A 27,277-nucleotide genomic window follows, 5' to 3' on the forward strand; every position below is an offset into this window, starting at 1 on the left:
TACCACTGGACACATCACCTAACTCCTCCTTTACCTGTGCCAGTGGACACCTTGCCTAACTCCTCCCTCACCTGTACCAGTGGACACATCATCTAACTCCTCTTTCACGTGAACCACTGGACACATCACCCTACTCACTTCCCTCACCTGCACTACTGGATGCATCATCTAACTCCTCCATTACCTGCACCACTGGACACATCAACTAACTCCACCCTTACCTGCACCATTGGAAACATCACCTAACTCCTCCTTCACCTGCACCATTGGACACATCACCTAACTCATCCTAAACATGTAATACTGGACACATCACCTAATTCCTCCCTCACCTGCACCAATGGCACATCACCTAACACTCTTCCCTCACCTGCACTACTGGGCACACCACCTAAATGCTCCATCATCTGTACCACTGGACACATCACCTAACTCTTCCTTCAGCTGCACCACTGGATACATCATCTAACTCCTCCCTAAAATGCGTCACTAGACATATCACCTAAGTCTCTTCCCTCACTTGCACTACTGGGCACATCACCTATCTCCTCCCCCACATACACCATTGGACACATCATCTATCTCCTCCTTCACCTGTATCACTGGACACACCAAATAACTCCTGCCTCACCTGCACCACTGGACACATCACCTAACTCCCTTCCCTCACTTGCACTACTGGATGCATCACCTAACTCCTCCTTCACCTGTACTACTGGACACATCACGTAACTCTTCCCTCAGCTGCACCACTGGACACATCACCTAACTCCCCCCTAACCTGCACCACTGGACATATCACCTAACTCTCTTCCCTCACCTGCACCAGTGGGCACATCACCTAACTCTTCCCCCACCTACACCACTGGACATATCATCTAACTCCTGCCTCACCTGCACCACTGGACACATCACCTAACTCCCTTCCCTCAACTGCACTACTGGATGCATCACCTAACTCCTCTTTCACCTGCATCACTGAACACATCACTTAACTTCCCCCTTTCCTGCACCACTGTACAAATAACCTAACTCCTCCAACACCTGCATCACTGAACATATCACCTAACTCCTCCCTCACCTGCACCACTGGACACATCACCTAACTACTCCCTTATCTGCACCACTGGACACATCAACTATCTCCTCCCTCACCTGTACCACCGGACACATCACCTAACTCTTCCCTCAGCTGCACCACTGGACACATCATCTAACTCCTCCCTAACATGTGCCACTGGACATATCACCTAAATCTCTTCCCTCACTTGCACCACTGGGCACATCACCTATCTCTTCCCTCATTTGCACCACTGGGAACATCACCTATCTCCTCCCCCACCTACACCACTGGACACATCATCTATCTCCTCCTTCACCTACATCACTGGACACATCACCTAACTCCTGCCTCACCTGCACCACTGGACACATCACCTAACTCCCATCCCTCACCTGCACTACTGGATGCATCACCTAACTCCTCCCTCACCTGTACTACTGGAAACATCACCTGACTCTTCCCTCAGCTGCACCACTGGACACATCACCTAACTCCTCCATAATCCACACCACTGGACATATCACCTAACTCTCTTCCCTCACCTGCACCAGTGGGCACATCACCTAACTCTTCCCCCACCTTCACCACTGGACATATCATCTAACTCCTTCCTAACATGCACCATTGGATACATCAAGTAACTCTCTTCTCTCACCTGCACCACTGGGCACATCACTTAAATCCTCCCTCACCTGCACCACTGGACATAGCACCTAACTCTCTTCCCACTCTTGCACCACTGGCACATCACTTAACTCCTCCCTCACCTGCACTACTGGATGTATCACCTTAGTCCTCCCTCACCTGTATCACTGGACACATCACCTAATGTCTCCCTCAACTGCATCACAGGACATATTACTTAACTCCTCCCTCAGCTGCACCACTGGACACATAACCTAACTCTTCCCTCACCTGTACCAGTGGACACATCACCTAACTCCTCCCTCACCTGCATTACTGGATATACCACCTAACTCCTCCCTAACCTGCACCACTGGGCACATCACCTAACTCCTCCCTCACCTTCACTACTGGATGCATCACCTAACTCCTCCCTCACTTGTAAGACTGGATACATCACCTAACTCCTCCCTCACCTTCAACACTGGACATATCACCTAACTCTCTTCCCTCACCTGCACCGCTGGGCACATCACCTAACTCCTCCCTCACCTGGACTACTGGTTGCATCACCTAACTCCTCCCTCACCTGGACTACTGGTTGCATCACCTAACTCCTCCCTCACCTGCATCACTGGACACATCACCTAATGTTTCCCTCACCTGTACCACTGGACACATCACCTAACTTCTCCCTCAACTGCATCACTGGACATACCACCTAACTCCTCCCTCACTTGCACCACTGGATACATCACCTAACTCCTCCCTTACCTAAACCACTGGACATATCACCTCACTCTCTTCCCTCACCTGCACCACTTGGCTCATCACCTCACTCCTCCCCCACCTACACCACTGGACACATCCCCTAACTCATCCTTCACCTGCATCACTGGATACATCACCTAACTCCTCCCTCACCTCCACCACTGGAGACATCACTTAACTCCCTTCCATCACCTGCAGTACTGGATGTGTCATGTAACTCCTCCCTCACCTGCATCACTGGACACATCCCTTAAATTCTCTCTCAACTGGATCACTGGATGCATCACCTAACTCCACCCTAACCTGCACCACTGGGCCCATCACCTAATTCCTCCCTCAGCTGTACTACTGGATGCATCACCTAACTCCTTCCTCACCTGCATCACTAGACACATCACCTAACGCCTCCCTCAACTGTATCATTGGACATATCACTTAACTCCTCCTTCAACTGCCCCACTAGAAACATCACCTAACACCTCCCTTACCAGTAAAACTGGACACATCACCTAACTGCTCCCTCACATGCACCAGTGGACACATCACCTAATTCCACCCTAACATGCACCACTGGGCACATCACCTAACTCCTCCCTCAGCTGCACTACTGGACACACCACCTAACTCCTTTCTTACCTGCATCACTTGACACATCACCTAACTTCTCCCTCAACTGCATCATTGGACATATTACTTAAATCCTCCCTCAACTACCCCACTGGATACGTCACCTAACTCCTCCCTCACCTGTATCACTGGACATATCACCTAACTCATCCCTCACCTGCACCTCTAGAAACATCACCTAACTCGTCCCTCACCTGTAAGACTGGACACATCACCTAACGCCTCCCTCACCTGCACCACTGGACATAGCACCTAACTCTCTTCCCACACTTGCACCACTGGCACATCACTTAACTCCTCCCTCAGCTGCACCACTGGACCCATCACCTAACTCTTCCATCACCTGTACCAGTGGACACATCACCTAACTCCTCCCTCACTTGCATTACTGGATATATCACCTAACTCCTCCCTCACCTGAACCACTGGACACATCACCTAACTCCTCCCTCATCTGCACCACTGGACACATCACCTAACTCCTTCCTAACATGCACCACTGGATACATCAAGTAACTCACTTCTCTCACCTGCACCACTGGGCACATCAATTAAATCCTCCCTCAACTGCACCACTGGACATAGCACCTAACTCTCTTCCCACTCTTGCACCACTGGCACATCACTTAACTCCTCCCTCACCTGCACTACTGGATGTATCACCTTACTCCTCCCTCACCTGTATCACTGGACACATCACCTAACGTCTCCCACAACTGCATCACAGGACATATTACTTAACTCCTCCCTCAGCTGCACCACTGGACACATAACCTAACTCTTCCCTCACCTGTACCAGTGGACACTTCACCTAACTCCTCCCTCACCTGCATTACTGGATATACCACCTAACACCTCCCTCACCTGAACCACTGGACACATCACCTAACTCCTCCCTCATCTGCACCACTGGACACATCACCTAACTCCTTCCTATCATGCACCACTGGACACATCCACTAACTCTCTTCTCTCACCTGCACCACTGAGAACATCACTTAACTCCTCCCTCACCTGCACCACTGGAAACATCAACTAACTCTTCCCTCACCTGCACCACTGGACACATCACCAAACTCGACCCTAACATGCACCACTGGGCACATCACCTAACTCTTCCCTCAGTTGCACTACTGGATGCATCACCTAACACCTTCCTTACATGTATCACTTGACACATCACCTAACTTCTCCCTCAACTGCATCTTTGGACATATTACTTAACTCCTCCCTCAACTACCCCACTGGATACATCACCTAACTCCTCCCTCACCTGCACTACTGGACATATCACCTAACTCCTCCCTCACCTGCATCACTGGACAAATCACCTAATGTCTCCATCAACTGCATCACAGGACATACTTAACTCCTCTCTCAGCTGCACCACTGGACACATCACCTAACTCTTCCCTCACCTGTACCAGTGGACACAACACCTAACTCCTCCCTCACCTGCATTACTGGATATACCACCTAACTCCTCCCTCACCTGAACCACTGGACACATCACCTAACTCCTCCCTCATCTGCACCACTGGAAACATCAACTAACCCCTCCCTCACCTGCACTACTGGATGCATCACCTATCCCCTTTTTCACCTGCATCACTGGACACATCACCTAACTTCTCCCTCAACTGCATCATTGGACATATTGCTTAACTCCTTCCTCACTGGCACCACTGGACACATCACCTAACTCCTCCCTCACCTGTAAGACTGGACACATCACCTAACTCCTCCCTCACCTGCATCACTGGACATATCACCAAACTCCTCCCTCACCTGCACCTCTAGAAACATCCCCTAACTCCTCCCTCACCTGTAAGACTGGACACATCACCTAACTCCACCCTCACCTGCAACACTGGACATATCACCTAACTCTCTTCCCTCACTTGCACCACTGGGCATATCACTTAACTCCTCCCTCACCTGTACTATTGGATGTATCACCTAATACCTCCTTCATCTGCATCACTGGACACATCACCTAACATCTCCCTCAACTGCATCACAGAACATATTACTTAACTCTTCCCTCTGCTGCACCACTGGGCACATCACCCAACTCCCCCTTTGCCTGTACCAGTGGACACTTCACCTAACTCCTCCTTCACCTGTACCAGTGGACACATCATCTAACTCCTCCTTCACTTGAACCACTGGACACATCACCTAACTCCTCCCTCACCTGAACCACTAGACACATCACCTAACTCCTCCCTCACCTGAACCACTGAACACATCATCTAATTCCTCCTCACCTGTAACACTGGGCACATCACCTAACTCCACCCTCACCTGCACCACAGGACACATCACCTAACTCCCGTCCCTCACCTGTAGTACTGGATGCATCATGAAACTCCTCCATCACCTGCACCACTGGACACATCACCTAACTCCTACTTCACCCGCACCATTGGACACATCATCTAACTTCTCCCTCTCCTGCACCACTGGACACATCACCTAACTACTCCCTTACCCACATCACTGGACACATCACCTAACTTCTCCTTCACCTGTACCACTGGACACATCACCTAACTCCTCCTTTACCTGTGCCAGTGGACACCTTGCCTAACTCCTCCCTCACCTGTACCAGTGGACACATCATCTAACTCCTCTTTCACGTGAACCACTGGACACATCACCCAACTCACTTCCCTCACCTGCACTACTGGATGCATCATCTAACTCCTCCATTACCTGCACCACTGGACACATCAACTAACTCCACCCTTACCTGCACCATTGGAAACATCACCTAACTCCTCCTTCACCTGCACCATTGGACACATCACCTAACTCATCCTAAACATGTAATACTGGACACATCACCTAATTCCTCCCTCATCTGCACCAATGGCACATCACCTAACACTCTTCCCTCACCTGCACTACTGGGCACACCACCTAAATGCTCCATCATCTGTACCACTGGACACATCACCTAACTCTTCCTTCAGCTGCACCACTGGATACATCATCTAACTCCTCCCTAAAATGCGTCACTAGACATATCACCTAAGTCTCTTCCCTCACTTGCACTACTGGGCACATCACCTATCTCCTCCCCCACATACACCATTGGACACATCATCTATCTCCTCCTTCACCTGTATCACTGGACACACCAAATAACTCCTGCCTCACCTGCACCACTGGACACATCACCTAACTCCCTTCCCTCACTTGCACTACTGGATGCATCACCTAACTCCTCCTTCACCTGTACTACTGGACACATCACGTAACTCTTCCCTCAGCTGCACCACTGGACACATCACCTAACTCCCCCCTAACCTGCACCACTGGACATATCACCTAACTCTCTTCCCTCACCTGCACCAGTGGGCACATCACCTAACTCTTCCCCCACCTACACCACTGGACATATCATCTAACTCCTGCCTCACCTGCACCACTGGACACATCACCTAACTCCCTTCCCTCAACTGCACTACTGGATGCATCACCTAACTCCTCTTTCACCTGCATCACTGAACACATCACTTAACTTCCCCCTTTCCTGCACCACTGTACAAATAACCTAACTCCTCCAACACCTGCATCACTGAACATATCACCTAACTCCTCCCTCACCTGCACCACTGGACACATCACCTAACTACTCCCTTATCTGCACCACTGGACACATCAACTATCTCCTCCCTCACCTGTACCACCGGACACATCACCTAACTCTTCCCTCAGCTGCACCACTGGACACATCATCTAACTCCTCCCTAACATGTGCCACTGGACATATCACCTAAATCTCTTCCCTCACTTGCACCACTGGGCACATCACCTATCTCTTCCCTCATTTGCACCACTGGGAACATCACCTATCTCCTCCCCCACCTACACCACTGGACACATCATCTATCTCCTCCTTCACCTACATCACTGGACACATCACCTAACTCCTGCCTCACCTGCACCACTGGACACATCACCTAACTCCCATCCCTCACCTGCACTACTGGATGCATCATCTAACTCCTCCCTCACCTGTACTACTGGAAACATCACCTGACTCTTCCCTCAGCTGCACCACTGGACACATCACCTAACTCCTCCCTAATCCACACCACTGGACATATCACCTAACTCTCTTCCCTCACCTGCACCAGTGGGCACATCACCTAACTCTTTCCCCACCTTCACCACTGGACATATCATCTAACTCCTGCCTCACCTGCACCACTGGACACATCACCCAACTCCCTTCCCTCACCTGCACTACTGGATGCATCACCTAACTCCTCTTTCACCTGCATCACTGAACACATCACTTAACTTCTCCCTTACCTGCACCACTGTACAAAAAAGCCTAACTCCTCCATTACCTACATCACTGGACATATCACTTAACTCCTCCCTCACCTGCACCACTAGACACATCACCTAACTCCTCCCTCACCTGCACCACTGGACACATTACCTAACTCCATCACCTGCACCACTGGACACATCCCCTAACTCTTCCCTCACCTGCATCACTGGACACATCACCTAACTCCGCCCTCACCTGTAAGACTGGACACATCAGCTAACTCCTTCCTCACCTGCATCATTGGACATATCACCTAATTCCCCCCTCCCTTGCACCACTAGAAACATCACCTAACTCCTCCCTCCCCTATAAGACTGGACATATCACCTAACTCTCTTCCCTCACCTGCACCACTGGGCACATCACCTAACTCCTCCCTCAGCTGGACTACTGGACACATCACCTAACTCGTCCCTCACCTGGACTACTGGATGCATCAACTAACACCTCCCTCACCTGTATCACTGGGCATACCATTTAACTCCTCTCTCAGCTGCACCACTGGATACATCACCTAACTCCTCCCTCACCTGTAACACTGGACACATCATCTAACTCCTGCCTCAGCTGCACTACTGGACACATCACCTAACTCCTTCCTAATATGCACCACTGGACACATCACCTCTCTTCCCTCACCTGCACCACTAGGCACATCACCTAACTCCTTCTTCACTTATACCACTGGATAGATCACCTAACTCTTCCCTCACCTGTATCACTGGACATATTACTTACCTCCTCCCTCAGCTGCACCACTGGTCACATCACCTAACTCCTCCCTCACCTGTATCTACCTGCATCACTGGACATACCACCTAACTCCTCCCTCATTTGCACCACTGAATACATCACCTAACTCCTCCCTCACCTGCACCACTGGATACATCACCTAACTCCTCCATCACCTGCACCACTGGACACATCCCCTAACTCCTCCCTCACCTGCACCACTGGACACATCACCTAACTCCTCCCTCACCTGTAAGACTGGACACATCACCTAACTCCTTCCTCACTTGCATCATTGGATATATCACCTAACTCCTCCCTCACCTGCACCACTGGACACATCACCTAACTCCTCCCTCACCTGCACCACTGGACATATTACCTACCTCCTCCATCACCTGCACCACTGGACACATCCCCTAACTCCTCCCTCACCTGCACCACTGGACACATCACCTAACTCCTCCCTCACCTGTAAGACTGGACACATCACCTAACTCCTTCCCCTATTGCATCATTGGATACACCACCTAACTCCTCCCTCACCAGCACCACTAGAAACATCACCTAAGTCCTCCCTCACCAATAAGACTGGACACATCACCTAACTCCTCCCTAAGCTGCACCACTGGGCACATTACCTGACTCCTCCCTCACCTGCACTACTGGATGCATCACCTAACTCCTCCCTCAGCTGCACCACAGGACACATCACCTAACTTCTCCCTCACCTATAAGACTGGACACATCACCTAACTCCTCCCTCACCTGCATCATTGGACATATCACCTAACTCCTCCCTCCCCTGCACCACTAGAAACATCACCTAACTCCTCCCTCACCTATAAGACTGGAAATATCACATACCTCTCTTCGATCACCTGCACCACTGGGGCACATCACCTAACTAATTTTTCACCTGGACTACTGGACACAGCACCTAACTCCTCCCCCACCAGGACTACTGGACGCATCACTTAACTCCTCCCTCACCTGCATCACTGGACATACCACCTAACTCCTCCCTCACCTGCACCACTGGACACATCACCTAACTCCTTGCTAACATGCACCACTGGAAACATCACCTAACTCTCTTCCCTCACCTGCAGCACTGGGCACATCACCTAACTCCACCCTCACCTGCATCACTGGACATACGACTTAACTCCTCTCTCAGCTGCACCACTGGATACATCACCTAACTCCTCCCTTGCCTCTAACACTGGACACATCACCTAACTCCTCCCTCAGCTGCACCACTGGATACATCAACTAACTCCACCCTCCCCTGCACCACTGGAAACATCACCTAACTCCTCCCTCACCTATAAGACTGGAAATATCACATAACTCTCTTTGCTCACCTGCACCACTGGCACATCACCTAACTCCTCTTTCACCTGGACTACTGGACACATCACCTAACTCCTCCCTCACCTGGACTACTGGACGTATCACCTAACTCCTCCCTCACCTGCATCACTGGACATACCACCTAACTTCTCCCTCACCTGCACCACTGGACACATCACCTAACTCCTTGCTAACCTGCACCACTGGAAACATCATCTAACTCTCTTCCTTCACCTGCAGCACTGGGCACATCACCTAACTCCACCCTCACCTGCATCACTGGACATACTACTTAACTCCTCTCTCAGCTACACCACTGGATACATCACCTAATTCCTCCCTCGCTTGTAACACTGGACATATCACCTAACTCCTCCCTCAGCTGCACCACTGGACACATCACCTAATTCCTTCCTAATATACACTACTGGACACATCACCTACCTCTCTTCCCTCACCTGCACCACTGGGCCCATCACCTAACTCCTCCTTCACCTGCATCACTGACATATTACTTACCTCCACCCTCAGCTACAGCCTTGGACACATCACTTACCTCCTCCCTCAGCTACACCACTGGACACATCACCTAACTCCTTCCTAACATGCACCACTGGACACATCAACTAACTCTTCCCTCACCTGCACCACTGGACACATCACCTAACTCCTCCCTCACCTGCACCACTGGACATATTACCTACCTCCTCCATCACCTGCACCACTGGACACATCCCCTAACTCCTCCCTCACCTGCACCACTGGACATATCACCTAACTCCTCCCTCACCTGTAAGACTGGACACATCACCTAACTCCTTCCCCTATTGCATCATTGGATATACCACCTAACTCCTCCCTCACCAGCACCACTAGAAACATCACCTAAGTCCTCCCTCACCAATAAGACTGGACACATCACCTAACTCCTCCCTAAGCTGCACCACTGGGCACATTACCTGACTCCTCCCTCACCTGCACTACTGGATGCATCACCTAACTCCTCCCTCAGCTGCACCACAGGACACATCACCTAACTTCTCCCTCACCATAAGACTGGACACATCACCTAACTCCTCCCTCACCTGCATCACTGGACATATCACCTAACTCCTCCCTCCCCTGCACCACTAGAAACATCACCTAACTCCTCCCTCACCTATAAGACTGGAAATATCACATACCTCTCTTCGATCACCTGCACCACTGGGGCACATCACCTAACTAATTTTTCACCTGGACTACTGGACACATCACCTAACTCCTCCCTCACCAGGACTACTGGATGCATCACCTAACTCCTCCCTCACCTGCATCACTGGACATACCACCTAACTCCTCCCTCACCTGCACCACTGGACACATCACCTAACTCCTTGCTAACATGCACCACTGGAAACATCACCTAACTCTCTTCCCTCACCTGCAGCACTGGGCACATCACCTAACTCCACCCTCACCTGCATCACTGGACATACGACTTAACTCCTCTCTCAGCTGCACCACTGGATACATCACCTAACTCCTCCCTTGCCTATAACACTGGACACATCACCTAACTCCTCCCTCAGCTGCACCACTGGATACATCAACTAACTCCACCCTCCCTTGCACCACTAGAAACATCACCTAACTCCTCCCTCACCTATAAGACTGGAAATATCACATAACTCTCTTTGCTCACCTGTACCACTGGCACATCACCTAACTCCTCTTTCACCTGGACTACTGGACACATCACCTAACTCCTCCCTCACCTGGACTACTGGACGTATCACCTAACTCCTCCCTCACCTGCATCACTGGACATACCACCTAACTTCTCCCTCACCTGCACCACTGGACACATCACCTAACTCCTTGCTAACATGCACCACTGGAAACATCATCTAACTCTCTTCCTTCACCTGCAGCACTGGGCACATCACCTAACTCCACCCTCACCTGCATCACTGGACATACTACTTAACTCCTCTCTCAGCTACACCACTGGATACATCACCTAATTCCTCCCTCGCTTGTAACACTGGACATATCACCTAACTCCTCCCTCAGCTGCACCACTGGACACATCACCTAATTCCTTCCTAATATACACTACTGGACACATCACCTACCTCTCTTCCCTCACCTGCACCACTGGGCCCATCACCTAACTCCTCCTTCACCTGCATCACTGACATATTACTTACCTCCTCCCTCAGCTGCACCACTGGACACATCACTTAACTCCTCCCTCAGCTACACCACTGGACACATCACCTAACTCCTTCCTAACATGCACCACTGGACACATCACCTGTCTTCCCTCACCTGCACCACTGGGCACATCACCTAACTCCTCCTTCACTTGTACCACTGAAGACATCACCTAACTCCTCCCTCATCTGCATCACTGGACATACCACCTAACCCCTCCCTCACCTGCATCACTGGACATATTACTTAACTCCTCCCTCCCCTGCACCACTGGACCTATCACCTAACCCCTCCCTCAATTGCATCACTGGACACATCACTTAACTCCTCCCTCACCTGCACCACTGGACACATCACCTATCTCCTTTCCCTCTCCTGCAGTACTGGATGCATCACTTATCTCCTCCATCATCTGCACCACTGGACACATCACCTAATTCCTGCTTCACCTGCACCATTGGACACATGACCTAACTCCTCCCTCACCTACATCACTTCTACTTCCACCACATGTTCTCACCTACTGTTTACCTCCCATGTTTACTAATAAAATAAATCCAGATTTCTTTTCCTGCCTTTGTTAATAGTATTTGTTCATTATGTCAAATGCCTGTTGCACATTTTACCTTTTGTTATTACTCTGTCATTTTGAATCAGTTCTATTTATTTTTTTCTGTGAATTTCTTCAATCAGGCTGTGCCTGCAAATGGCCTATTGTGATAAGAGTACTGCCTTAGTAAACAAACCAAGATAAACAAATAAATACCCAAATAAATAAATGGTTACACCCATATCTGTCATGATTTATTTTCACATTTGAGAGATCACCATGTCCAAAATGATTGTTTCTGCGCTAGGTTCCCATACTAGCTAAGTGAAGAGTGATGCCTGTAATAAATCACTGATAATTCTAATCTTAGATGTCACTGCTGCCATGATACTTCAATTAACATCCAACATTTTACATTTCTCAACCCACTGTAACATTCTTTCTCTGCTCCAAAAGGATAGTATCTACCCCTTTCTAATGTTTTTCCTTTCTCATGGGGGATTTTTTATGCAGCTTATCTGTGGGTCGTGTAGTCAGTTTCAGTCTGTAGTGTTTCCATGGTACCTTTTAGTCTCTTTATTTGCTCATTATTCTTTTGTCATGGTTTTCCCTTGTATATATGGCTACACCTCCTCCTATTTTTACTTACTTTGTCTCTTGTATAGACCTTGTTACCTTGATATGTTTAAATCCCAGTCAAGATTCTTTGTGTACAAGGCTTTCATGATTGCTACAGTACTTAAATAATGCACTTCCATTAACTACAACAGTTCAGGTAGCTTTCGTGTACAGTTTGGCAACTGCCCTTCAGTTTATTTAGCCTAATCCTTAAGTGAGAGACAAAGCCTTGCCAGGGTTATTCCCACTGTAATAAAGCAGATGATTCCTGAAAACTTGGACAACTTCCTTTCCATCTGTCAAACTATAGCAGCAATTGGGCTGATGACATGCACATCAGAGGTCTGATAACTGAAGCATTTAACCTTGCAGTACCATTAAATAGTTTTTTGGTTCTATTTTTTGAGACTGCCTTTATTGAGTCCAAGTGTATACTTATGATTCCTGTACTGAATTTTGTTAACCAATGGGTCACTTGTTACTACCAGAGTCATTAATCTGTTGCTCTCCATTCTGGTAAAAGTACTTCATAGCTGCTGAAACATTCAAGACATGCGACTTCCTGATTTATAACAATTCTATAATCACTTTGCTGCTACTCACAGACACTCTTTCTAAAAATGAGGAATTTGTGAATTAGTGAAGACATTCAGCTCAGAATATGATGGATGTGCCTTATCATGGTCCCAAAACTGTCTTAATGATAGATTCTTCAGTGTCTGAATAACGGATGCTTTACTTTCCTAAGGCAGTTTAATCTGCATATTCCTCAGCTGTCAATGTTCCTGTACACTGTTGTTTCTCCTTAAGAAAACAAAGGAACATGAGGGAAACCTGGCAAGAGTGTGTGAGTAGCCACAGTCCTGTAGTGCTATGGCAAATAGAGATAAGACCAATGTAATAATGACTTGAACCTGAACATACATGCCTGCATGTTCACGCACACACATCCACACAAACATGCACAAGAAGACACACAAACACATGTGCATGAGCCCACATGCACTCACATGCAAAAGGAAAACACCTTCAAGAAATAGTCTGTTTAGTAACAATCCAAGCCCTTCCATCAACGAAAGTTTAAAAAGTCTCATGGGGGTTAGGTGTTTTATCCACACGAGGGGCTCTAATTGGAAATATTCACAGCCTTTTAAGTATCCAGTCAAATTCCTAAATAACCTTCACAAAGCATCTTGAGTGTTGCATCACCAAACTATATCAGTTCAATGCCTGTTATAAAATAAGCAGATTTGAGTACCTATGGGTACTAGAATGTAATATGGATGGTGCTCTTACCAAGAAACTGAAATGTAAGATTGCTATTGCTTCAGTTACTGATCTTATGACCCTTCAATCAATGTAACTAAGGGAGATTTCTAGAATTCAGCTTGGTGCAGCTGGTAGCACATCTAGCTCTGAACTTGGAGGTTCTAATCCCATTTGGAGACTGTGATTATACTTAAAAAAACACTGTCCTGCAGTGCAGCATAAGAAACGTGTGTTGTCCTTCATGTGATATATGAAAACAGAGCCCTGCTAGTAGTCCTCCTGTTGTTTCTAAGCTTCTTGGCACCCGTTAAAAAGTAAAAAAAAAAAAATCAAACCATTACATGCAAGAAGAAAGGCGACATTTTTATTGAAAAGCTTTACATATGAAAAAGAGAAAGTATGCATCATACATCACCATATATAAACACAAAAGATACCCATTAACATAAACTTAGTGTGCCGTTATTAAAATTAAGAAGACCTAATATTGCTGTAGCACCACACTAACCCGTGCCTTTATTTCCTTTCACTAGTTTTTCATCAGTACTGAGTAGATTTTGATTGAAAGGGTAAAAACTACTTACACAAAAAACACCAAGCTGACTACCTCATCCTTCTTCTTCCATCTACCAAAACATAAAAAGCATCTGTTTACATGTGTTCAGCAAATAACACCTGAAAACATATTCAATATTCTAACTTCAAACCTAGTTTCTAAAAATAAAATCCTACCACAAAATTGAGAAAGTCACAAAAACAGTTTTAATCAGTATCACTTTCTTTAACCTCCTTGTCTCTTCCAGTCCTTAATCATTCCTTCCACCTTTCCCAAACTCTCTGCCGATTCTCCATAACCATCCCTGCCTCTCGTGAGATCATGTAAATCTTGTCCCACCAACTGCCAGAATATCCTAAGTTTACTTCATTATCCACAGTACACAAAATTTGTCAGCTATGTAGAATTAGGCAGCGATAAGACACCGGCTTGGACTGTGTAAAATCTTTATTAAAACACTTCCAAAACTTTGAAATAACCACGTTAAGCGCTTTCATCTGCTAAACATGCAGACTTCATCAGAACAAATAACTTTGTATCAATACGCTCATTTAAAAACTTTTTGGCGCCAAATATGCTTCACAAATTTAAAGTGCAAGTGCTTATATTTCACATTTATCATTTAAATAAATGAACAATAAAAATGTAAAAATGTAAGGTATATATAAACAATAATATACCTAACATACTTGATCTAATTCATCTATTTACAACTTGTATATATATACAAAAATACTTTGCTATTTGATGCATTATTATATCAACTTTATATTATGCCTATAATAAAAACTTAACTATGACATCAAATGTGACTTCACGTATATATACCACCCTGTCAGTACCTACAAAATACAACGTGAGTCACATATTTATACTAATGGTACTGTGTTATCTATGATTGTATGCATAAACTTATTTATATATATCTATATCTGGAAAATAATACTAACATATAATGATAAGGGATGACAAAGAATAAAACATCATACAATTATTTCATATCATATATAATTGTTATACAACAAGGAACCATTTTTACACCTACCCTTAGTGTAATTCCAGAAAAGGTTTTATAGATATGTACTCATTTAAACCTGGTTCCCTCGTTGCATCTGTCCTTATTTGCCAGACAGTCTCCCTTTTACTTAATACAGCCTTTAGATTTCCTCCCCTAGTAGAATTGTACACCTGATCTATAATTCCAAATCTAAAACTATGTCTCTCATTATATTTTTTTATGTGTCTGTAAAGTGCGTTTTTTGTATCCTTAGTTTTTATTTTATATAGGTGATCATAAATCTGCCTACGGAGCTGCCTCTCCGTCTTCCCTATATAAAACGCGGAACATAATACACATTTTGCCAAATATATGATATTTTTTGTGTTACAATTTCCCCTTTTAAACTTAATGTATGTCTTATTGATGTTGTCCAATTTACATCCATCACTTTCATTAATCACATGGCACTGCTTACATGACCCACATTTCTTAGTTGCCCCATTTTTATTAATATTCATTTTGTCTCCCGAACCATACTGCAAATATTTTCTTATATTCATACCCATCTTATAAAAAAAAAAAAAAAAGATTTTATATAGTCCGAGCCGGTGTCTTATCGCTGCCTAATTCTACATAGCTGACAGTTGTTACCGTCTATGTTATCTTTATTTCTGGTGTTGTTTAGCATTTGACATTCGAATACACAAAATTTTTCATTTATATTAACCTCTGTCATGTTTTCCGTTTCCAAAATAATATCCTTGATTAGAGCACATCTCTTCTCTTGTCTGGATGGTAAGGTGATCACCAGCATTTAACGTCACCTTTACTTAAAAACTGTACAAATGCAAACCACCACCAAGTCTATTAGTCTGCATATATTGTACAAAGAAACGGATAATAAAAACATTCAGTGAGCTGAGAGGGCACTCATCTTACACTTCAGTTTAGATTTATATACCTATTTGTATGTATATTATTTACTTACACTTTATCCCTTGCTCTCTCTATAAACTTGATTCATACCAAACAATCATTTCTGATTGGCTAAACCAAAGTGACTGACTCATTTGAATGTATTTTTCCTTGTCAAGGTATGTCATATTGAATATGCTTATTATTCAGTTAGATGAAATGGACAAACAGTACTGCAAAACTTAACATGACAGGGACTGCGGCGAAGACAGTGCATATTCAGTCACTGCAGTCTTATGAATGATTTAATGACTTCTGATTGGCTATAAACCATTACAAAGAGAGAACTTTAATTTACAAAGCAATACCATTTGAACTAGCCATCAGTGAAAAGGCATTCTCCTAAGTTGCTCCTGTCTGCTAATGTCAACCACCTGCAGAGATCTGAACTCAACAAATACATACAAGATTTCTTGTAAGACTAAAAAGTATGTGCTTTCATAATTTAAATCTAAGTACTTCAGAGATACTGCATAAGAGTCGTAAATTGATGAATTTGATTTCAGTAAGTATAGAAACCTCACATTTGTCTTTGCTCCTATATTTTGCTATTTGTTATACCTTTTCACCTTCTTTTACTATATCTGCCTGACTTGCCTTAGGCCTACAATTTGACTCCATTCATGTATGTTTATATTATTGTAATTGAGAACAGAGTAAGACACTTGACATAAAAGTTCCTGGTCATGTCTGAAAAAGGTCTTTGGACAGCTCACCTAACTTTAATAAATACATTTAAAAAAGTATTAAAAAATGTTAATTTTCTAAGCAGTAGAGAATAGCTATCTAAATCAGGGCATTATCTCATTTCTGAAATCAATCTGGCATTTATTGTAGAACATTTACCAGATTCTAAATAATCATGGATTAGATATTTGTAAGTCTAATCTATCATTCATGAATTCAGACTGCTGGGTCAGTCACTCACTTTGTATCTCCTTACTTAGCTCAACAATCACAATGCCCTCACTGTAGTCTATGTGTCAGCGACTTCCTGGTAATAAGATAGCTTCTTGTTGTTTCCCAGATAAACAGAACCTAGCCTCCACATAGGAGCAGGTGGTCACGCCTCAGTTCCATGGGTAGTTCTAAACATGAGTTCTTTCATCACAATTAGGAATTAAAAATACTTCAGCATACTTGTTACTGCCATGACACCACAGCTTTGAAAATTAAACCCTGTTGCCACCTTTCTGTCCATTCCAAAACTCACTTTGCAACATTATGCAATTCTAAGGTTAGTCTGCTATGAATGTCACATACCTGCTCTTTTCAAACAGCTTCAAAGAACACTAATTGTCCTTCTTTTTCATTAAACAGGATGCTTTCTTTTGTATGCTTACATAATTATGCAAATTGTCTTACAGATAGGAAACAGTTGCATCTTACATTTCAAGATTGAATACAATAAACTTGGGTGTTTAATCCTTTATAACTGCCTAGTTACCTAATAAAGAATTTATGACAGTTGTATTCAATAATTTTATTAAAAAACATGGAAACTATTTACTATCACTGTTAAACATAGAATATGTTAGAAAAAAACAAAGTTGATATGGAATAAAATATTTGCCAGGTACTATAAACTCCTGACAACACAACAAGTTCAGTCAAAGTTAAAGGTATATGATACACTCAACAGAGATAAAATTATGTACACTAAAACGTGAAAGTATATGGAAAAGTTAGAAGAAAATTTAAAGGTCTCCAAGGACTATACAAGCAAAACTATTTTACAGACCCTGACACCAGATATGATTCCTTACTGTAATTCTTTTTCTAAACTTTGCTGAAATATGTGTGGAAAATTGTGAGTGTGAAAAGCTTGTCAAGCTGTATTAAAATAAAATCTATTGTGGCAATTAAAATCTTTGTTTATCAGAAATTCAAAGATAATTTAAGAATCAAGTGAATTGATTCATATTTATTCTCAGTGTTATTCTGGCTCCCAGATTCTACCAATGAAAAGTACTTTGCTCGCTACAATAGTTATTAAATGATCTCTCTATATACATATGTGTGCGTGTATATGTATGTATATATATATATATATATATATATATATATATATATACACACACACACACACACACACACACACACACACACACACACACACATATTTATTTGTTTGTTTTATTTTCGAAGTTTGGCAGTTTGCTGCAGAATATTAAGGTTGAAGTGCTAATCAACTGTGTTCTGCACTTCAGGGTTCAATTCTGTCAGCCTCTGTTTGCCTATTGTGTGATTGTGCAAGTCACTTAACATACTCCTGAAATGAGGCTTGTGTTTAGTAGCTTTAGTGGCCAGAAAATCTCCTGGTTCTGGAAAAGTTTCCTTTGTTGACTTGGTGATAGCCCTTTTTAGAATTTATGGCAAATAAGAATCTTCAGTGATAATTAGAAATTTAAGTTGAGACTTACAGGCATGATCCAACTCAAAGACAGGCAGCTTTTTTAATGATCCCATCTTCTTAGAGTTAAACTTGCTGAAGTAGGGATAAAAGAGGAGATCTTATCTAATTTTGACTGTGCTACATAAAGATAACCGCTAAACGTGCTGTAAAAAGCCCACAGCAAGGCAATCAGCTCCTGTGTGAAGCTTTTAACCTTGAGGCATCTTCAGGTCATGGCAAAGACCCCACCTTTGACAACAGAGTGACCATCTTTCTCTGTGAAGACAATGATCAATTACAACTCCTCTAGCTTTTCCTCTGTACTTCACAACACTGATAGAAACAGTTCTGGAGATAAAGTCCTCATATTACAAAAACTCTTAATACAATGACTTAGGAAAAGAGAGTAGAAATAATTGTTGCCAAACATAGGGAACATATTACAAGAAAAATTACCAGAGATCCTATAGAGGTATTAGAGATATTTTGAACATTTTATGAAAATCTGTATAAAGCAGAGGAATGTGGAAACCAAGAAAAAGTACACATGGAAATATTTATGGATGACTTACGAATGCCAAAGTTAGAGGTAGAAGAAGCTAAAGTATTTATGAGTATGGGTTAAAAAGGATTCTGTTATGGCAGTTAAGAATATGTGGAAAGAGACTAAACAAAAGATAATACAAAAACTGAGAAACTGGAAGTTCTTGTCAATCAACATCGATAGGAAGATACAAGCAGCAAAATGTTTTTAGTCCCTTCAGTTTTATATACAGAGGTATGATGGCGGAAGAACAATATAACTGGAAGCATATGTTTTTGGGAAAGTGTTGAGTTGGTAGACTTAAAAATTTCTTACATAGTACTAAAGAAATTACATTTTTGAGCTGGGATACAGGATCTGAATTGTCTGAACATAGTAAGGCATTGTTAAGATTAATTCTGGTGGCTGCCAAAAAAGCAATTACTAGAAACTGGAACTCAAAGCCTAAACCAACTGTACTTGAAGTACTGAATATTGTAACAGATAAAAAAATGGAAGTGGCATCTTTAGAAAAGGGTAGGAGTAAATTGCATCGAAAAAATAGGGAATTGTGGGAATAATACATGCAGAATAATGTTTTGGAGGGGGAATGAGATTTACAGGAAGGCAGGAATTGAACAATTTATTTAATGTTGGGTTAATGATAATTGTATAAAAGCATGTATGTGATGTATACTGTTTCTAACTGTGAACATATTAACATTGTTTATTTTCTTTTATATAAATGCATGTTTGCATATGTCTTAATTGATAATTCAATAAAAGTGTTAAAATAGAAAGAACATTCTCATATCCTAAAAGAAGTTTTCAGGACAGCAACATTCAGATTTTAAGTCTAAGTATTAGCTGATTCATTGGACCATGTGGTGGCCTTGGAGGTAGGTGCCTCTGATACTAATGGATGAGTCATACAAAATGAGCAATAAATTGATTTCCTGCTGAAGGGAAATATCAGATCTAACCAACTTACATGGGGTCTTGAAAAGAGAGGTTAACACAGCAATATTTCTTTATTTGATTACCAGGAAGGGACACATCGACATGCATTTATTTGATCACTAGGAAAGCTTACAGGTTTATAGGACATTACTAGGCTAACGGCTTAAGGGTCCTTAGAATCCTAGTCAATATAGCCTGATTTTACCCAATATATGGAACCTAGGGGCAAGAGGTTGGCATGGATTTGTGCCTGTTCATTGAGTATCTTAAAGATTGCCCCTGTCCATAAGGGATTGAGTGATAGGACATGCAGTGAGTTTTGAAGCAGTAGTCACCCTCCTTACTAGGTCAGAAGATTACCTCCCACTTAATAGTTGAAAAAGCTCATTGGTCATTAAGACAAAAACTCACTCCACATATTGTATCAAGAACATAGTAAGCATGGCTGTTACAAATAGTACATTCATTTCTCAAAATAACAACAAGAATGGTAAGGAAACATTTACAAACATCAGACATATATATCCAGAATTGTAGGTTAGATAGGTATGAGTTTGTTCTGACTGGGTATGTGTGGTAACCACAAGAGTATCACAGTTTTGAAGGCTGGAGGACTGCTGAGCTATGGAATCATGGGATTTGTGGAAGGTGATGATTATAATCACTGCCCGAACCTTAAAATTCACCACTTACCAATAGTAAAATATCTTTAAAGTGGCCATAGACTTCGACGTTATTAAACCAACAGGAAAACAGTTCATACAGTCACAGGACACTTTATATCCATGAGTATTTAAGATTAAAGGAGGACAGTGATGATTCTGACTGCAAGTATAGAGGAGCTGTGGGCTTGGCCCATATATGTAGAGGATATGGTCTACGTTAAATGAATAAAAGGGAATATGTGCCATTATGTCCAAGAAGGCCCATCTTTATGGGGTTGGGGGTAATGCATCCGCTGAGGAATGTTTTATTTGATGTTTTTACATTTCTTAGTAGTTCAACCTCTTTCCATTTTGAGTTTCCTATTTATGTGTGTGTGTGTGTGTGTGTGTGTGTGTGTGTGTGTGTGTGTGTATGCATTTACAATCAAAGAACTACAACTACTCTGCAGTTTCCTGGATCAAGTATTTAACTTTGTCCCTGTTCATTTCATTCAGTTATAGTAACTTTAGCAGATTGAAAAAAGAACTTGTGAACTGAAAATGAGCCAGACACACACACACACAAAAAAAAAAAATCCAAGGGATTTCCAAATTCATACTAATATGTGAATTTGAAATAGACTACAGTAACCCTACTATTTCTGGTAGCCTACACAAATCCACAATTGTCAAGTGCTAATTGCATTCAGAATGAATCATATGTTCAAATTTGCCAAATAAACTAAGAAAAAAATGAGCTTGCCAAAATTTACTGTAAAGGACACGGCTCTAAGTGTGTACACAAAAAACCTGCTACAAGATGGAGACTAATCTCATATGCATAAAGGGAGCTAATGTTATACACATTTTATGTAGAGTACTGGAGTATGTAATGACCCAGATCTGCACACTGGAGCTCCGGGGAAAAGTGGGCATTTTGAACTGGTATGTCAGTGTGGGTAATATGTGGAATTTTACTGGAATTACAGAAAAAAATGGACTATATAGCTGGACACAATTGCTACTAGACTCTAGAATTAAAAAAGGCTAGCACAAACATAAATAAATTATCATAAAAATATCTTAGTGTGACACCTAAAATCCATGGCAAGCAGTAAGTACTTAAAATAAACATACTGTATATGCTTGATAACACACTCATTTTCCTTCCTGCCTATTTTGCGGATACGAAGAACACTGAGGAGTATTAAATGCATGATCCATGAAATGAATACAGAACATTCACACCCACTATAGCTTAACAGGATTACATTTTGATTAAAGAACTCAAACAGTTTTGCAACAGTTGTGGTTCTTGTGCTTGTAGGAATCAGAAACCAGCAGTAACGTTATTAGTGTGCACATAAACAGTTTACATGTTTTGTTCCTCTGCATCCATTATTCATTATTCATTTCTACCTTGCAATCATCTGCTCTCATTCACTCACTCATTCACCCTCTAACTCAGTCAATGAGCCTCCCAATTCACCTTATCGTCCTCTCGAAAACTTCTCAACTTGCAAATCCACCAGCCTCCCATAAGCTGTCCCACTTTTCCTTCATTTTCTCATAGGCTGTCCCATTCTTCCTTCTGCCTCCCACAGGCTGTCCCACTCTTCCTTCATTTTCTCATAGGCTGTCCCAGTCCCACTCTTCCTTCAGCCTCCCATAAGTTGTCCCACTCTTCCTTCATTTTCTCACAGGCTGTCCCATTCTTCCTTCTGCCTTCCACAGGTTGTCCCACTCTTCATTCAGCCTCCCATAAGCTGTCCCACTCTTCCTTCATTTTCTCACAGGCTGTCCCATTCTTCCTTCTGCCTCCCATAGACTGTCCCACTCTTCCTTCATCCTCCCATAGGCTGTCCCACTGTTCCTTCATCCTCCCATAGGCTGTCGTACTCTTCCTTCATTTTCTCATAGGTTGTCTTACTCTTCCTTCATCCTCCCATAGGCTGTCCTACTCTTCCTTCTGTGTTAAAAGTGTGTTTCCTCTTTTTCATACTACGTCTGGGCTTTTCTTCTACCTCCTGGCCTCTCTTTGACTATATATTTCATTTTCTGGGCTTTCTCTTGGACTCTCCGTTAACAGTCACACATATAAGGCTGATTATACTCATACCTCTCAACTGTCCCTAATTTTCAGGAACTTCCCTGATTTTGTCTCAAATTTTAGCTCTATCCTTCTCAATCTCTCCTAAAGCTGATGAGTTTTGGAGAAAATGTGAATTATATTTAATAAATTATGACAATAGTTAAAGTTATAGACTTATTTACTTCAGAAAATACATATTAATTCACATTCTGTTATTTTGTCAATATCTCAAGTGAATAGTAGTAATATTTTTAAAGTGCCCTGATTATTTCTGCAGTTGTCCTTGATTCTGTTGAGATTTGCCTGATGGGTGAGAGCCATGATTATACTATTTTGAAATGGATACAAATTTTCTGTAATTTTTGCAGCTGTAGTAGTTGTTTTCCCTATAAGTCTTTCTGTGTTGCTCTAAGTACTGGGCTGAGGTTTTTGTTCTCTCTGATTGCTGAATAATGCCACTTTTACACTCCTTTCTCTGCTATGCTATAGTGCCTTCCACAAACTGTCCTGAAAAATAATAGTAAGCAGCGGGTATAAAGTTAATAATGATAATAAGTAATAATAATGCATGTATTTTACACCATGAAACGTTAAATGCATAAAACACTATCAGGGCATATCCAAAAATGCTAAACTAAGCATAAAATGTTGAGAAAGTACTCAGTTGTTTTATTTAAGAAATTGTTCCTACAGTGAAGGATTCTGTCTCATGCTATCAACATATTTAAGAAAGAGAAAACAGAAATGTTTCTGAGACTCTTTATGTAATACTCGAAAACTGCTCAAATGTTTTTACTTTATAGTATACATACCTCATCAATGTCTGTACAGGTCACACCATTTCCTATATAGCCTTCTGGACAAGGACCACATTTGAATCCATCCACTGTTTCAGTACATTTTACACCTCGGAAACATGAAACAGAAGTGCATCTAGGTTTAGGTCTAGGCGGAGGCGTTGCGGGAGGAGTGGATGGTGTTACTGGTGGTGGTGGTACAGTTGGACGCTGAGTCGGATTTGGAATTTTATTTGCATATTCATCATCTGGGATACTCATTAAATCTAATACAAAAGGAAAACAAACAGCAAACTAAATACTGTAACAAATGTATATTGTAGGATTAAACTATGTAGACTATTAACTGAAGCATACAAAGAAACATTTATTGGCGCATGGCCCCAATGAATGACTAACATTAAAATTATTTTTTACCCATATATATTACTCATGATGCCAGATGTAAATTAACTATTCAGCTTAAGTTCATGCCACAATAACAAAATGATTCCATCTCAGTTACAGCACGGTGAAAGTAAAAAAAAAAACCCTTAACACCTCTCATAGTCATGAGACTTTTGCTTTAGTCATCTGTTTTGCTACTAAATGGATGATGTTAGGATAACATGCAGCTTTATGCAAAATCCTGTTTAAAAATCACAGGCCTTCAGATAACACAACAAACAAGTTAACTCGCTCCTATCACCATTGCTGTAGTTAGTGTGAAACTCTACCGTGTTGGCAATGAGTGACACGTGACATTAACCTTCAGAGATGCATTAAAACTGATTTAATGCAGACATGAAAACAATGGTTTAAATTTACAGCTTCATTTATTGTGATTTTACATTATATTATCAAATGCAGCAAATTTTGTAGTACACCTGGATCTTACTGCTTAGAATGCACTAAAGTCTTAAGCACTATCATAGGTTCATAGATAAGTACTAAGCTAACTGCCCTTGCAAGCTATTTTAAGCCTAGCCAATTATCCCTTGTGAGACTCAAACCCTGCTTCTTGTGTTTGTAAGGCAAACACCTTAACCATCAGGCCACCCTCCCAACCAGCTTTATTTATCCTGAATATCAAGTCACACAGGAAGCATTTCCAGCCTTCTGTTTTAGCATGCTCATAAAACAAAAGAAGCATAATATTGTAACTGAAAAAACATTTGCCCTCATTTGGGGGCTTTAAAACGAACCTTATGTAGGTGAAGGACTGGAGGGCTGTCTTTACTTTGTATTAAGCCTACATTTTGCCAAGAGCTTGAATTCACAACTCTATTGTGGTGATTAAAATGCAATTCATCCAGTTTCCATCAGTAATTAGTCAGAGTAGAAGCTCTGAGTAAACATGAAAGCAATGACTCCCAAATAAAGATTTCAAGTGAACTACAAAATCTAGGTAACATCAGACAGCATAGCAGAAAGGTACCAGACTGTAGCACACATGCGCACAGTGAATTATGATTTGTAAACATACACCATGAGCAAGTCCATCCTGATGAGCTGAAAGTGAAATTTTGTCAACAATTAAAATGACAGCCAGAAATGACTTTATTCATCATAGCAAATATCTTTTTCCATCAGTCTATTGTAGTGCTTATATCCATTTACAGTGATAGTGAGGGTGAGACGTATGTTTTAAATTTTTTAATTTGTGGCGCTTTATCTGATTAAAGCATTTTTCCAGTGATTTTTTTGTCAGATTTTGATAAATGAAAGGCTGATTTTAATGTATTATATGAAATGCTAATTAACTGATAGTGCTTCCATCGATAAATGTTTATAATATGGTCAGAAGTCAGAAATCTCTTATGATGTGGCCGGGTGTATGTAAATGATATAATTTCTTTTTTGGTAAAAGCATACATGTTTGTGTAGAGAGACATGTAATATATAGGCTCCATGATAATCATCATGATATCATTGGCTTAAAAAGCATTTGTTTGAGCCACACTCATTGACAGCATACTACACATAGACACCAGTCACAAAGCTCAAAATAAGTGATTTTGCAAGGGGTTTCCTCTCCACCACCCCAAATAGGGAACAAGCTCCCGTGCACCATAACTTTCATATACTAACACCAGTTATGCAGCAGAGAGGAAAGAAGACACTGCTCCTTACAGAGCAAACTGGTCTCACAAAACTGTGATCCTGCAGTACTTACACACACACATATATATATATATATATATATATATATATATATATATATATATATATATACACACACACACACACATATATATATGTATATATATATATATATATACACACACACACATATATATATATATATATATATATATATATATACACACACACACACACACACACACACACACACACACACACACATATATATATATATATATATATATATATATATATATATATATATATACACACACACACACACACACATATATATATATATATATATATATATATATACACACACACACACACACACACACACACACATATATATATATATATATATATATATATATATATATATATGGCATCAGTTTTTTGTTGACATTTTTTATTGACCTTTGAATCTACCAACTCTTTTTGCCAATTCTTGGGGCTGTGAATATTAAGATAATGCAAGGAAATTTTAGTGGGGTTTAGGGATTTCTTTCCCTTTTCCCCACTGTTTTGTGGACTTGGAATTGGTATATATATATATATATATATATATGTAGCAAGAGTCCAGGAGATACAGCCACCAATGTTGAATGCAGTGGGGCATGTCTCATCATCATCATCCCCTTTTTCCCATTTACATGGGGTCGGGGTATCGTGTTAACTGTCACCAACTCTCTCGATTCAGTGCCACTCTCCTGCCTTCTTCAACACTCATGCCTGACTGTCGCAGATCTTTTTTCACACAATCCATCCACCTCTTTGCTGGACGCCCTCGTTTTCCTCTTACCTTCTTCCTGTCTGTCCCAAATCTCCCTCACCATGTCCCAAGACTCACACTCCACGTTCCTAAGCACCCTGGAAAATATTACGGTCCAACCCAACATTCATACAGGGCAACTTCCAACTATCCTTCCATTAACTGGGAAAACTACTCATGTACCAATACACTTGCCCAACATTTCCTGGAATTCATTAATTCCAATGACCTGGACCAGCTCATTCTTACTCCCACTAGAGGTAGCAACATCATTGA

The 27,277-nt window shown here is 42.2% G+C and overlaps 1 protein-coding gene across 4 annotated transcripts in view; it reads right to left on the reverse strand.

Moving 5' to 3' along the window:
- THBS4 (thrombospondin 4) overlaps positions 1–27,277 on the reverse strand; it is a 972,706-nt gene that overhangs the window by 612,149 nt on the left and 333,280 nt on the right. For all 4 annotated transcript variants that reach the window (XM_044063723.1, XM_044063722.1, XM_044063724.1 and 1 more), the window contains one exon: positions 24,118–24,368. In XM_044063723.1, coding sequence (XP_043919658.1) covers positions 24,118–24,368 — 251 coding nt within the window. The remainder of the gene's footprint in view (positions 1–24,117; positions 24,369–27,277) is intronic.

Source organism: Protopterus annectens, chromosome 2.part2, assembly GCF_019279795.1.
Source record: "Protopterus annectens isolate FY-2018-M chromosome 2.part2, PAN1.0, whole genome shotgun sequence".
NCBI lineage: Eukaryota > Metazoa > Chordata > Ceratodontiformes > Protopteridae > Protopterus > Protopterus annectens.